This window comes from Homalodisca vitripennis, chromosome 4 (genome assembly GCF_021130785.1).
Source record: "Homalodisca vitripennis isolate AUS2020 chromosome 4, UT_GWSS_2.1, whole genome shotgun sequence".
NCBI classification, from domain to species: Eukaryota; Metazoa; Arthropoda; class Insecta; order Hemiptera; family Cicadellidae; genus Homalodisca; species Homalodisca vitripennis.
The window spans coordinates 88858529-88874484 of NC_060210.1; the positions used below are offsets into that span (position 1 = coordinate 88858529).

At 33.4% G+C, this 15956-nt stretch overlaps 1 protein-coding gene across 4 annotated transcripts in view; it reads left to right on the forward strand.

Moving 5' to 3' along the window:
* Window positions 1-15956, forward strand: part of LOC124359730 (facilitated trehalose transporter Tret1) — a 70953-nt gene that overhangs the window by 34159 nt on the left and 20838 nt on the right. The window contains exon 1 of one of the 4 annotated variants that reach the window (XM_046812715.1): window positions 2958-3096. The exons of 1 other annotated variant lie outside the window; for it this stretch is intronic. Coding sequence is in view for 1 of the 3 variants with exons in the window: in XM_046812714.1 (XP_046668670.1) it covers window positions 10764-10820 (57 nt within the window). In the remaining 2 variants the exon portion in view is untranslated. Of the gene's footprint in view, window positions 1-2957; window positions 3097-10748; window positions 10821-11016; window positions 11129-15956 lie in introns of those variants that run through there. 2 more of the 4 variants (XM_046812714.1, XM_046812716.1) reach the window with 2 other exon arrangements.

The window sequence follows — 15956 nt, forward strand, 5'->3', positions numbered from 1 at the left end:
AAAAGTCATGAAATGCATTTTATTTTATTGTAAATTGTATAGTTTTTATTATTTAACTGATAACCAACTAAGAAGTTTTTTTCAAAAAGATATTTTCTAGAAACCTTTAAAAATATCGAAAAAGTTAAAAAGCGTTAGGATGCATATTAATTATACCTTTACAATGAGACATCTCCCATATTGCTATGGCTAAAAATAAGGTCGTAAAAGTTTGAGGTTTAACTTTGTTCTTCTAGGGCTGTAAGAGAGACGAACCGGCTCTATGTGCATTACCTTTACATAATTAATGCCATTACTGTTTGGTACGATTTCTAGGACAATATTTATTTACAGTTATCAATACAGGAAAAACTACTTCCTCGCTAAACCGTATCCACGACGACCGCACAACTTTAGCGGCCGTTTCACTTCTCTCCTGGTGGCAAGAAAGTCTCCCGCCTTTTCCCGCTTTCTTGCCGAGCCGGTCGCATCTTCAGTAGGCGTAACGAGCTTCCAATCCACATCTCTCACAGGACATCGTTATTAACGAGATCTCGGACAAAGACGAGAATCTGCGGGAGCAAAGTCACTTCTCATGGTTGAGCAGAGGAGAGGCGGAGAAAGTCTGGACCCTTTCTCCTACAATGTGGCCCAGATTGGCTGATAAAATGGATTCCAGGAGTCAGCTTAGAGCGTGGGGTGTTAGACCCTTGAACAAGCAACAAGAAAATTGAACCTATTGCTAGGTAACCTAGAGAAAAATTAGTTGTAGAGACTGCAAACAGTTTTGCTCAGGATAAATATGATTTACCTCTCTATGTTTGACATAAATATTTATACTACAACTCTTAATATTTCGTTATCAATTAACTCTATAACCTCAAGAAATCATAATTTTGATCTAAAAAATAAAACTACCAAATTTAATACCGAAGGATCTGAGGAACATAACGAAAGTCTTTACCGAACTAACTTAAGGGCAAATGTGCTCTCATTTCACCTCACCCCCCTTCCCCGCAAATCAATAGAAAACTTACTTAGACAAAGAGGAATCTTTGTACCAAGTTTCAAGTCTCTGTGATTTTTCTATCAAGAGTTATTGTAATTGAAGGTATCTGGGGACACAAGTAAGTCCACAAGATAACACAAACTTACAAATGGACGTGATTTTGACTTGTTCTTATTGTCCAGATGTTGAGAATTCTCTTCACCTAGAGTATTTCCAGGTTGAATTAAAATACGCCGAGATAAACAAATGCGTATCAGATGAATCTTGTGTGCTAAGGGAATTCCGCCATTCGCGATCCTGGGATTCACACGTAGTCGGTGTATGATTCACTCCCACGTGCAGCATATACGACAATAATTTCATTGCTTACTCATGAGATAATCTGGATATTAATTTGAAAGTAATGCTTAAGTCGTGTGTGGGTGTGTGATATCGGAACAATAGGCAATTAAGGCAAAACTGTGGCTTACTCACGTACGCTTGTCGCTGGTCAACATTTGTCTCCAACTACGTACCTAGCAATTAAAATGTTCAGTTTTACTCAAGTTACCAGTGTAGCCAACAATTCCGTCCAGCTAAACTTTATTATAATTTTGAATCACACTTTTAGGGTTCATCTACCAATCTGTCGTTAACGACTTTTGGGTACCAAGTGCTAACATACAGCCATAGATTAAATTGTTATTTTTTTAATTATCATAAATTTTCATATTTACATTCTATTATTAACTGAAGTCAACTTCAAAGTAACTGAATATCTATTTTGGGATGTATTCCATTGCAGCACAAATTTAAATTTGTTTCTTCGAGCACTAATTCAACATTATGGTATTTTTGAAAGTGAGAAATGTCGTCTTTCAATATGTGGAGTTCTAAGCAAATTATACATCCGCAGATTTTGTAATTTGGATCCTATTTCGTAACAACACAATTGATAAATCCATGCTACTAGCCAACACAAAATTGTTAATTTTTTAGGTGAAATACATTTTATCATTTGAGCGAGTTTGACTATGTAGCTTCAGAAATCTGATACAGACACAGCTTTCTATATCTTAAAGCTATTATCATTGCTGCAGATGTTAATTTTCAGATTAGTATCAAACAATATTATGAATTTTGAACAGTACAATTTCCATAATAGGTGTTCGAAATTTAAATAATTTGAATGGGTGAATACAGGTGATCTGTCTTCCTGCAGGTTTCTCTTTTAGAAGCTCACTTCCGAACCCCATAATCTAATTTCACTAAGACAAAACCCGTGTAAAATCATGTCCTCGTTGAAATTTACATTATTTGAGAGAGAGCATTTTGTGAGTGTGTTCGGTACAAAATGGTTAGTAGTATAATATACAAAACAACCGGTGCTGGGGAAAGAAAAGATTGAATTACGGTATTACTGCCCTAGCTTGTGGCCCTTCTAAGTGGTTGCCGTTTCTCAAACATTAGCAAAAAAATAATAAAGACTGTATTACACCAACGTTTGCTATTTTAATTTTGGTGTTTGAGACAAACAATAATTCACGGTTTAGACACATTTTAAAATGAAATAAAGTTATTTGAAATTCCACATATCTGTCAATTTAAAATCCTTGTGAGATACTGAATTACTACTTATCAACTAATAGTGTAATTTATTCAATCATCTATCATCATCACTGATTTTAACGAAAAATGCACTTCTAGTAACTTCTTAGTAACTGTGAATAGTCTAGTTTTTTTTAGTGTGTATTACTATAACATTATAAAATGTATAAATATAACATAGTACGTATACTGTCACAAAAGCACACCCTATCGTTATAAAGACCCCTATATCATCAATGTTGCTAGATAATGATGACCTAACCCTTGGTATCTTGCATTACGTAACAACCGTTCTGTGAGAAGTATCGTCCTTGGTGTTATCACTGGGACCCCAGACAGGGAAAGTGGAGATTAGATATAGAGTGGAAGGGGGTGGTAATATCCCATGCCAATCGATGTTCTGAGGCGCACAGCCTGCGGTAGGTTACAACAGTCAGGTGGTCAGTGTCGGTAGTGTCAGTGCCTCCTAGAGTGCCGCGCCGTTCAGTCCACTCGCATCTGTTGCTCGACATTGTCATCAGGTAGGCTGTGTCACCGTTCTTCATCACTAAGGCATTTTAATAATATATTTATTACATGTAAATTTACAGTGCTCAAAATTTCTTTTTTTACGAGTGCAATATTTATGGGTTATGAAAGTTTTATACTTTTTCACAAAGAGCAATGAATTTTGTGAAAGATTTTGTTGTTTTATGAAAACGGACTATAACATTACACATGCTGACTAAATTTTGTCCTGCTCATTCATTTTTTTATTTGCTCACACCACGTGATTTTTACATATTTTTCAAAACTGTTGAAACCCACTTTACCAACAGGTCCCCATAGTGAAATAATTTAGATAATTGACTTTATTTTGTGAAAAACGAAGAAATGTGAAAATCGGAATTGTTTTTAAACTGAAACATATTACACTACTACACGTATAACTTAAAGTTTAAGTTTTTATTGCTTATTTGAAATATGATCTAAATCTAGTTTTACCTCTTAATGAGCAGAATTTGTTCTCATTTTTAATGCAGGCAAATGTGGTTTCAATAATTTTGTTATATTCTTATAACATTTAAAAACTATTCGTGCTAAAAACGTTAATGTAATGTTATATAGTATATTTTGAAACATTTATACGCTATATAATAACAGATTAGTTACTGATTGTTTGTACTGTGTAATGTTTCAACAATCGTAAATTAACTCTATAAATTTTTTTTGCAAACATTAAAGAAATTTAAATTTGATTGTACTAGAAATTATTGTGAAATTTTTACTTATTTTTGAAATGTGATCGTCACTACGAGTCACACACGAGTGAATGGCGTTCTTGCACTGATGACACGGCACACAGGCAAAGGTGGGTCAACGAGAGACATTTTTACTAACAAAATAATTGTATAACGTTTATAATTAAATAAAATTAAAATATAACAAAATAGTTTTACTTCTACCGCGTAATAGCATTTCACAATTTATTGTTCCAGGTTATTGGAAACGACCGGGAAAACACACCAGTTAAAGTCTTGAGCCAGTTATTGGCATTAAACAGGCACACTTGTTTATGGCATTCTTTTCTTTTCTTTGATCTCTTGTTTGACAATAACGAAATGGAAAATCCCTGTCCAAACACTTTTTTCAACTGCTGCACAATTGTATCCGATGTGACGTACGGGACTCGCAATTATCAACAGTCACGTTTGCTGCAGAAATCCTATAACAATACGTTTGCGTTGATAACAACGCGGTGACAGATTTAGCTGAACAAAACAATGGATGACTCATTTTCTGCGTAGTTTATTTGAACAATCGTGCAAACCAAACACTCAGTGAAACATAAATAGCATTTGAACTGCCAAAATGTGCAAATTCCATAATATATCTGAATTGTAGAGGTAAATACTTACATTATTAATATTATCAATGTTTCCTCCTCAGGAACTGGAATATACTTTATTGTAAATAAACTTTCCACTCGCCAAAGTAAATTGTTAAAAACATTTCTGAGTCATTCTAAAAAAAATACGAAGTGGTTCTTTATTTGAACTTTTCCTTTAAATCAACAATTCCCATATTGAGGTCAATTTATGACATGCAAATTGAGTATTATATCTAGTACGTAGAAGACAAAGTTATAGGCGTTCTGTAATAATAGAGTGTACACTTTTTTTAATGAGCGTTAGCTCCATTACTCATGTTCCTTTACGAGATATTATTAGCTTTATAATAACTTATAACTCACGAAGATATCTCATGAATGGATTTAGCCATAACGAAATTTTGTATATTTTGCAATTGTTAAATGGTTATAGTAAAATTCATGTTCTGTATCTCCGTCCATCTGCCTGTGTGCATGTTTTTGATAGATATCTCAGGAACGAATTTAGCTGCAAATTGTACAGGTAAATTAGTTTCATATTATGTGTCTGATTGGTTATGAGCATGTTCTCTATCGAATTTGACTGTCTTTACTTAGCTTCCACAGGATATCTCGAGAAAGATTTTATCTTTAGACTTAAAATTTTGCTTGGAACGTTAATTACTACAAAGACAAGGGAGATGGAGTTCGATGATCCCGTCTAAGATGGGATTTGGCTGAGCGTCAATGAAGCTTTTTACTCAGTACGCGGACAAACTATATCTTCGTCTGCTTGGAGGTTGTAAAAATGTCTTTTCTGTCGAATGTAGAACATCTCGAGAATGAAATGAGCGATAACTCGAAATGTTTCTAAAACTTCAGCGAAGCCTATTACGCGATAACTGTGTGATGTACTCCAACCTCGTGTAGCTAAGATATACATTTTTACTAATCTCATTAATTACTTGATGTATTATTACGTACACAAACAATAAAATTCGATTTAATTCTACGCTGAATTTGCCTGGAGTCAAAACCGCAGGAGTTCTGAGTTGGTTATATTAGTAGGCTGTCGAGTCAAGTCCCAATGTAAAAATCCACCTTTTCCTAGCCAGCGGATGCGTAGACACCTTTACAAGGCTCGATGTCATCATAGGGGTTCTTAAGGATGTAATTTGGTACAGGTAGGCCGGTTCCAATTTACCTAGTCTCAAAAGCTCGGGCTCTAAGGATCAGAATAACAGGACTACGTCTCCAGCTCTAACTGATATCTCTTCCCCAACATTCCCTTACAGAACCTGATTTTTACAGGTGTAAAATAATATTTCTTTAACTTTGTTCATTTATTTAACAATAGTCGTACTGAACAGCTTTGGAGGAGAGTCCTACCTAAAAGTTATAGTTTGACATCAAAGTGAGTTTTGGATTTAAATTTATTTGAAATTGAGATCCATACCAATTTGGTATTTTATCTCAATTTATTCAGCAAGAGTCTATTTTGGAGAACATTTTTATATCAATGTGATAAAACGTATTGTTTAAAAATAATTACTCTTTCAGGTTAAACTACTATTTCAAATAATGCAATACTGTTTCCAAATTATCACACATGTTTTACACAGATGTTTTATATGTAGCACAATTAATAAATAAAAGACAATGAACTTTTATCTAGATTACATTTTTCCTCAGGATGATATTTAGGATGCTTAGTATAATTATTATAGTATTGGTATCAAGTTTTTGCTGTAGCAAAATTATGACTAAAGTAGACTACGAAAGTTGTAATTTTCAATTTTATGAAATTATAAAAGCCCTCTGGTAAAGTAAATAAATTGAAGTTATCTTGTTGCATTTTTAACGAGGTTTTATATGAAAGCTGTTGTAATATAAACACTTCTATTTACATACAGTAGGATACTAAACTGAAATTTTTATATTTTATCCTAATTTTAATTAAAAACAAACATTTGCATAAAATACAGACAATTGCAACTCATGTCCATATACATAAACAAGCCACACTATATAATTGACTATTTTCTCCACATTAGTCATATTAAATATATATGATAATTATCTTCATTTGGTCATTGAATCGTCATTCCATTTTTAATGGAACCAATATAAAGTGAAAGAATCTATTGTACTATTAACTACACTTGGTACACAAAATACAAACACTTGTATTAAGATTAAGAATGTTATATCCTCTCGTCGCCCAGGAAAATAACAACATTGACAATTATTGTGGTACCAGCTTGTTACAAAGCTTGTACAAGGCGTCGCAGCTTGTTATGCATATCAAAGGCGGTAGTCTCTTTCACAGTTACTGATAACAAAAGGACAATTGACTTGGCCTTGCCACCTTATCACTATAAGGCGTGTTCCTGCAGTGATAACACAACTGCACGTGTGCAGGTTTTATACGATAATATTTCATCGACAATAATTCTTTTTTTTATAATTTGTAAGAGATTTTAAAGCATTAATAGATTTATTTTGTGTGTGTATCTTTGTAAAATATAAAAGAACATTGAAAAAATTGCGATTCCGACTTGTTTGTTGGTATGTCAAAATTATAGGAATGGGTTGAAAATTAAACTATAATTCGCTATTTACTACAAATTGTTTAAAATATATTAAAAGACTTCAAATTTACTGTTTGAATTAGCGTAAATGGTGTGTCTACATTAAATATTATTGAACAAGAAAAGTTAAATTCAATTATTTTGAACCCACTATCAAATATAGAATATTTTACATTTTCCTTGGTATAAAATACGCAAAGTTAACATTCTCCTTGCTATATCACTAAGTTTTTTCTGCCTATGGTTCTGAACAGAAGGGCAGCCAAATTTTTTTTGGATGTCTCCTCGTGAATTTCAATCTGTTTAGCAATAAATACTATCAGACAATTAGTATTCCCCAAGGATTCGACTATTTTTATGAATATTTAGAAAATATAGACGAGCGCTTTGGAAATGTTGCTGGAAAAGTCGCATTCACGGTTAGAAAACAACATTGTTGGTTCCTTGGTTTTTAGTAAAAGTCTAGAAATCACCTTATCTCATAGTTCTCTTCACTAGGGTTTCTTGACTTAGGTCAAGAAACCCCTCATTATAGTTAGTTCTAGAAGGACCTTTGCTCTGCTTCCGGTGGGCCGGGATATTCAGGATAGGTAAGGTTAGAGGTAGAGACAGTCCACTGTCGAGATCTGGTGAGGACTCGTACACTATCTCAGTGAAGTCACCTTGGTAGGTGAAGTAGTGGGAGGCCTGCTCTGTTCCAACTTGTATCAGTCAAAGTTTCAGCCGTACTCCCCTACTTTTAAAGACTTTAAAACCTGTAAATAATCATCCTCCGCATTCAACTAGGCTCTAGGCTTGTCGACCAGCCTATTTTACAAGACATTTGCTGTTAATGATGTGGACATCCATTGAGAAGCCCAGATTTAAGTGATCCATGGACAGAGCATGTTGCTGTTCCCAGTACAGATTCTACTGACAGGAACAAACCAGCCAGCGCTGAACCTCCTGTTAATCACCACACGGCTAAGACACATTTCTAAAAAATCTATAAAAATTGACCTTTTTTAAAATTTACTGTAGCTTTTTATATGATAAATTAAAAAGGCGTTTTATAGCATTTTTGTGTGAGTAAGCTCTAAGCTTGATTTACACCAATTTACACATTTTATTATTGAATAAATGTCATGTTTTGGTTTGCAATAACACCACCTTTTGAAAGTGTCTATTGCAATTGAAACAAAATTATCATCAGTTATACATTTTTGCCTACATTGTTAAATGAACTCCATAACTATTTGAGTTAACAGTGACATTATAAACAAATTCAGAATAGTATTGACTATCGTATTTATATGGTATGCATAAAATTACATCACAATCGAAATGTACTTTTATTTTCTTTAAGATTTTTTATAAATACTGAAAAAAGCATGAAAATACCTCTTCTATCGACAAAGTTAAATATAAAAATACTTGTATTACTTAAATACCCTGTTAAAACAGGTTTATTATTATTTATAAAACACTATTTAAGTATTAAATTAACTTTGATTTACAATATGTCGGAAACGTTTTTAAGTCGCAGTTAATTTAGTAGCATTTAGAAGGTTTAATGTAAACATCAATATGGTTTTACTTATGAGACTTAGATCATTTACAATTGGAGAATTTACCACAAAATCTTTTCTAATTCATCTTTTAAATACAATACTTAAAAACTTTAAATAAATGCGTGGCATTTCATATATTATATACACAGGGTAAACTAGATTATACCTACAGCTCTTTTCTGTAGGCTTCAATTACAGTTAGTTACTATTACTATTTCTAATGTCTATAACTCTAAAACGAACAAAAAAGTATCAGTTTATCTTACATTCAAGGAAGGTATATATAAAGGGCTGTGGCTATGAATTCAAAAAATAACCGAAAACACAACTACCTTCAAGATAGTATAGGTCCAAATCCTCGCTGGAACGGGAGAACCTTTTATTAATACTGTTCATATCCTACAGATTCTGGGATACTGCTTCAGAAATCTTCTTTTGATTTAAATTTACAGAAAATGGTAATTCGAAAATGTGTGTGTGGTCTAGAAGGTCGAAAAAGCTACTTAGAAGTTTTCTCTGCGGAGGGGCTGTTGACTCTCCCTTCAATTTTTAAATATTCTGTTTTGCGTGCACGTATTTTAGTTTCTCAGTCTTCACCCACGGATTTAAAGTGAGGCGCAACAATAACTTTACAATCACTACGTTCCGATCGAATGTCCTAAAAGTTTATCCAGGATCTTAAACCAAAGTTATATACCTGTTCACCTGAAATAATTAGGTACTGTGATAATTTGCCTTGGTTTGTATCGAAACTTAAAACAAATGTTTAATTGGGGTACTGTCCTTTTCTTAGTAAATATAATATGGCTTAGATGATTTCAAAAGTCAGAATAATTATACAACAATAGATCTGACCATAGTAAATTTAAATTTCACACAATCTTGAAATGGAAAGGGGTGTATTTTCACTGCATTACAAAACTAATTTAATTCGGTTTTAATTTGGGTTCATGATTAAAATAAAAAAGTGGTTTTATTGAGTTTAATCAAAAAAATTAAAACTATGAAAATAACTATTTCAGTTTAAACTCCAAATTTGGTATTCTATATACATAATATTCAGAATTAACATATATATTCCCACCAAGGTACTCAGACTTTTGTTTATTTTGCAATATTATAATTATTATATATAGCTACCACTTTTGTAAAAGTAGATCGCCAAAATAGCAATATAGAGAGGGGGGCACAATGTTGGCCGTGCTGTAGGTGAACGACCGACCGCGCGAGAAAGCAACTGGTTTATTGCTGTTCGAAGAAAACGTGAAGACATTCCGCAGTAACTGAAGCTAAGGACCGGTCTAGCACAGCGCAGAACGCGAAGTCGAGCTTTGCGCAGGTCAGCCGGAACAAGCGGCACTGCGCAGGTAGACTGTAACAATACTGCGCAGGTCAGTCTCGGGCGATCTTGAGGAGAGAACCCAACAAACTCACCAGTTGCGGTATATCGTTTCTTACAATTTGCGTATGAATATCGCAAATCAGTACATTTGATTTATCGAGCGAGAGCTCAAGTGAACCCCGAAAATACCATTTTCACCTTGGACTTGACAATGACAATTTTCAAAGCTATTGTCATTTTATTTGTTCTCTTACGTTATTATTGTCTTTATTTTCGATTATGTACAGTACTCAATGAAAAGAACAATGATAAAGAATAATGCAACATGGGATGCAAGTATCTTACTTAAAAAACATTTCATATTAAATTTAAAAGTTAATCAAGTATATGCAATGTAAAGACTTATACAGAAATTGTTAGTTTGAAAATAAAAAATTGAAAATGGAAGGGACAGTACGGTAGAAACAGCATAGAAAAATCATGTTATGGAGGATGAAGGTAGCATAATAATGATTCTTTTTTATGCTGCCTGGTTCACATAGGTGGGATAAATACACGATGTTACAGTTATTTACGATTATAGTGAGTTTTATAAAATATAGCATTTTGCACGTATGTGAATACGTCATAATGGTTCCCTATCCACTGAAACAGACGTTATGATGTGTATGCTGTAATTCCCCATTTCACAATACTACTCATTTAGTTAGTCAGTTCACTGCAACATTATGAAACGCGCATGAGCAGATACAAATTATGAGACCAGCATTCAACAGACAGCTAGCAAAGTACTGCAGTCCAATTTCACTCGTGCCTGAGTTACCATGTAATGCAGCAAATCATTTGATTAAAACCAATGTTCACCCAAGTGACATTAGACAAGCAAAGAAGTGTCGAACATTCCAGGAAAATAGTAAGTTCGCTACAGCGCAGGTAACCTTTAAAAAGATATAAAGTGGCGGTAAAACTGGTGATTGCAGTGGACTTCGCTGTGCCCTCGCCTGTAAAAAGAGCTAGTATATATTTTGTCGGTTTTTAAACCGTTTCACGTAGTTTCCTGGTAGTTTATGGCCACAGCTTTATCTCGGTACTCCTTATCACTACTACGTCTATTATTGGTTTGCTTCCGCGTCCGTTTTCCATTACTTGAGTCAGTACTGAGACCAGTGTGGAGCCGTGGTGTTGTGGAATTCTCAGCGCCACTGCAGCTGAAACAAAGAGGTAATATTTAAAGATTTGTACGTAATAATGCATTACTCTATTTGAAACATGATACGAGTACGTGCTCAAGTGTTTATGTTCGTGCGGTGTGTGTAAATTTATTATATTGATGACACCAACTGCTGATAAACATTGGGCGAGATAAATACGGGAACACAAGTAGCTTATCAAGGAGAAGTGTTGTTCAATTTAAAGCGGGATTAGAACGATAATGTACCAAAATATAATCCATGGCTACTCCTCAGCTCTGGGAGGGCGCCATTACAGAAGCATCGACATTATCAACAGATTCTTCACTCTTATCTTGAAACACTTGTCACGAAATCTATTATCTTAAAATCTCATTCATTGTACAGTTCAAATTGTTCCAAACTGTAATATACGGATTGTACAAATCAAATTTAACGAATAAGCACAATAAGCACACGCAGTTATGGAGTGATATCGAGTACGTATTTTACTACTATGTTCACACAAAAATATAATTCTGTGCAAAATGTTCATGTGTGTATAATTGCAAAGTGTTAAGTTTTATGTGTATAAAACATTGAAACTAATAAGTCTTTTATATATTTCTGGAAGTGTTAGTGGGATCTAAAAGAATTTTATAATTTTTGTTATCGAAATTACTGAATAATTTCATATTTTGAACCTTTCTTCCCGACATGTAAACATATGTAAAACAATCTTTGGTAAATACTAATGAATTCAAGTTTAGGGAGATAATTAACCTAATTGAATAGACCACTCACGTAAGCTTTATTGATTTCGATAATTACCCAAAAAATAACAACAGCAGACTTAGCTGTTATTAGCTGGTACAACAGCTGAAGTCTATGTAATCCAATATATAAAACGATATTTGGCATATGAAGTCCAAGGTCAAGTAGGTTATGTAGAGAGAACAGCTTATTAATTTACATGTAAACCAAGTTTTTCAATTGTCATGTATTCAGGTGTTTCGTGAAAAGTAAATCATGTCTACAGAAAATATAAGCTTCATTTACAAAGTAGAAGGCAAATAAAAAATAAGGGATAAGCGTCATTTACCAGCAGGTACTCATTTTCTTTTTCTCACACCTTTCTATTCTTTCCCCTTGAGTTATTTCTCTTGACAGTATATTAATGTTAATTAAAATACTACTGGTATCACCATCTTGTATTAGACTTAAACTTAGAATAACTGATTAGAAAGCTAGAACTATTTTGTAAAACAAGTTTCCGTTATTTTACTCGCTAAAATGTTTAGGGTCAGGGACCTAGAACTATTACATATGAAGAGCAGACCGGATCGTTTATGCTGCATTGTGAATATTTTTGCCAACTCCGGTCGCGTTGTGGTTAAAAATTTCGAGCAGTAGTCGAATCCCGACACTACATGATAGAAGTACGCATAGCCTGTGTCGCATAACAGGCTTCGCTTGTTGTTTGCAAAATGTCAAATATATAGTTTCTATTCCACATGTTAAACGGTCATTTTATGATTGTACACGATTATTCACAAATGTATTCATCCTCCGATTTCCTTGTTGCCATTATGGTTACCCACACAATGCAAAACTGTTCGCTAAAGCTCAGCCAAATCAAACTGAATGAGCGACAAGCACCATCATTGATCTCGATGTTGTTAATGTACAAATTTGGAAATTCATCAAACCAATAGGTCAGTTTGCTCACGAGATAATGTGCGGACAGACAGACACGAATGAAATTTGATGACTCGCGATTGACAGGCTTCGCTAAGCCATTGATTGAGTTTAATTTGAGCTTCATTCATTGTACAGTAAAAAAGGAAACTTGACGTAAGGATTTTCGTTATATGATGACATTTTGTTTTTCTGAGACAATCATGCCTCATTTAATGATGTCGCCCACCTCCGGCCCTGGCCGGCCACTTGTAGGCTTCTGATTGTGGCCGGAATACGCAGTGTTCGACTTTCCACAACTAGGAACTCCAACCCTCACAGGGAGTTCCCCCTACACTGCTTCACAGATTTAATTACATTTGCGTGTTTTACAACACACAACATTAGAATTGGAATTGCATATCGGTCTGGGTTTACAGAATTATGATATACACGCTTTCATGACCAATGTCTATAATGCGCGAATAATGTGTGCATGAACTTACGAGCTATAATACATTAAGTATTGAAATTACTGAACCTAATTCCATGAAATGTTATCTCATAGATGTACTCAACGGATTAGCCAGGGCTCCGCCCTACTGTTCTCAGAGGTGTCAATACAACTACTTAACCAAATATCTCGAAGTTCTACATAGAAATTCACGTTACCTTATAGTTGCTCCCCGTGAAAACGGTTCTCTCTCAAAACTCCTCGATAATAATCTTTTAATTTTCATAAGTAAAGACAAAAGTTATATAAAATTAAATCTTTGAAATGTTGATGTAATTCGCGGTACTTTATATTTCTTACTAACCTAGAAAGTACACTCCAATCTCAAGCCTCCTCTTACTAGCAATAATTTTAGAACATAATTCAATTTCGGAATGTACTGAAACAAATACCGTGAAGAATTGCACTGATATTCATGACTTCCAACAAAGAGTAGTGTTATAAATGTAAACGTTCAGTAGATACTACTGAAATCTCAAGGACGCAAAACTAATACCGTGAAATTTTGCATAGTTATCTTGTTACGAAGAATTACGTTAAGTGCACATTAAGGAAGAGTTTGTTGTCAGACTTCAGGACTTTGGTTTTGGCATACTGATTTTAAATTATCATTCAAATTTAGAAGTAAGTTCCAGGGTAGGTCAAATCTTCTGATGAAAATAACATCTCAGAAATATTTGGAATGTAGTTTAAAAAATAACCTACAACGTCCCTGTTAAGGAAAACGACAAGCAAAGACGCTGGCAACAGCTAAGTTAAAATAACAAAACATTAAACGTTATAGTAGGGTCGTTGAAAGACGTTTGGTAAACATCATAAGCAGATAAGACAAATGAATCGTTTTATTGGTCTCTGTAATATTCAGAAGCTTCGATATCTCCTCGGATTATGTCAATAAAGTGATAAATGACATTCTTTCGTCACTTGTTTTCTCTCAGTGATCACTTTCTCGCCATACATGCATATTTCTTCCTTCATGTATATTATTTTCATGTATGTTAAGTTTTAGAATAGACCATAGATCGTTTGGACTTGCTCAGGATCCATATGTTAATTGGCGATACTTTGGTGTTATTTCTGTCCCAACACTCAAATGTTTTATTTAATTTACTTAGAATGGGACCTAAATCAGTCTATGCTAAGTTGCATTCCACAACTTTTTGAGATTTAGTTCTTGTTGACTGTTCACATATTGCCATAGTATGATTATCTATGAGATCCTACATATTTCCATAAAACTTTTATCTGTGAGAAAGTCTAATTCTACAAGTTCCCTTACATCAGTTATGTGATTTGTTTCTTCTCAAGCCAAGATTCGTGGCAAGATTATGAGACCTACTTCTTATCAAGCTTAGTTCCATACGTTCCCATATCACGATTGAAGTGTGAGATATAATTCTCACAAGTCTAATTCCAAATGTTCCCTTGACCAACTCATGCCTAACCCGCACGTTCCCATTTTCATTATTATTTATGAGATCTAATTCTTGTCAAGTCTAATTCGACTTGTCCCATTAACTATTTTCTATGTGAAATTTATATTATGTCAAATCTAATTTTACATTTTATTTGTAAAATAGGTTCAGGAAATTTTAAAATCATACGTTTTAAAGCGTTAATTACAGGAAGTAAACCGTTTGCAGCCCATTGGACAATTACTTAAATGATTCACTATTACTGTTATCACAATTAACGTTACAATTAGCGTTACAATTATCACAAGAGCTGCCTTGGCACCTAGAACTTGCACATTACAGGTAGGCTAACACAGATGTGCAATATTTCGCTGGAATAGGAATATATTACTCCTCCAGTATGCTGATACCAAATTGAATGGCCAATTACTTCAGAAATGTTAATGGTTAGAAACAAAATACTGTAATATGTATTAAAATTCGTTCCGTGAATAATAAATTCTTTCACTTCTCCATTTTTCTCATTTCTAATGCCTACTTTTTATCTCTATTACTTAAGATTAATTTATATAAACAGACCTAAATATATTTAAGATGTACTTGATTAATTTGGTAACCTAAAAATTACAAAATGTATTTACAGTAGTATCTTAGTATGTGTTCTACACAGTTTTAATCAACGTTATTGCCTTAGGCTAAGTAATTTTACCATTGAAAAAAGTACTATTAGAATAGATTGTAAACCTATAAATGGAAAAATTTTGTAAAACGACTTTGTTTGTTATGATAAACCCAAACACGTAATTATTTAAGTAATTAATAAATTCAAGTAATTATTTACAAAATTCATATGTTATACAAATTATTTCAACATATTTTGTACATGACAAATTTATAATCGTTTCTCCGGTTGACTTCTAAAATTAAATTAAAAGTAAGATAATACATGTACAAAATCTTTGAATATACTTATTGCGATGAGTCTACAATGTTAAAATTTAATGACCATTTCTTAACTTACCAGTCACCATTAATAGAGTCGGAAAAGAGTTCAACTTGTTAATTACGTTATCTACTATAGTCATTCATTTATTGCCATTTTAAACCATAGAGTTTTCAAAATTTTCCCTAACATAATGTATAAAGAAAATTTAGTGAGTGATTTTCAATATTAATGTAAAACAAATATTTGTAAGGTATAATTTTAGAATATAATTATTTTGATCTGATGCTTATTTTTGATCTTATATTTCAGTCATTGTTGACTGTTTCGT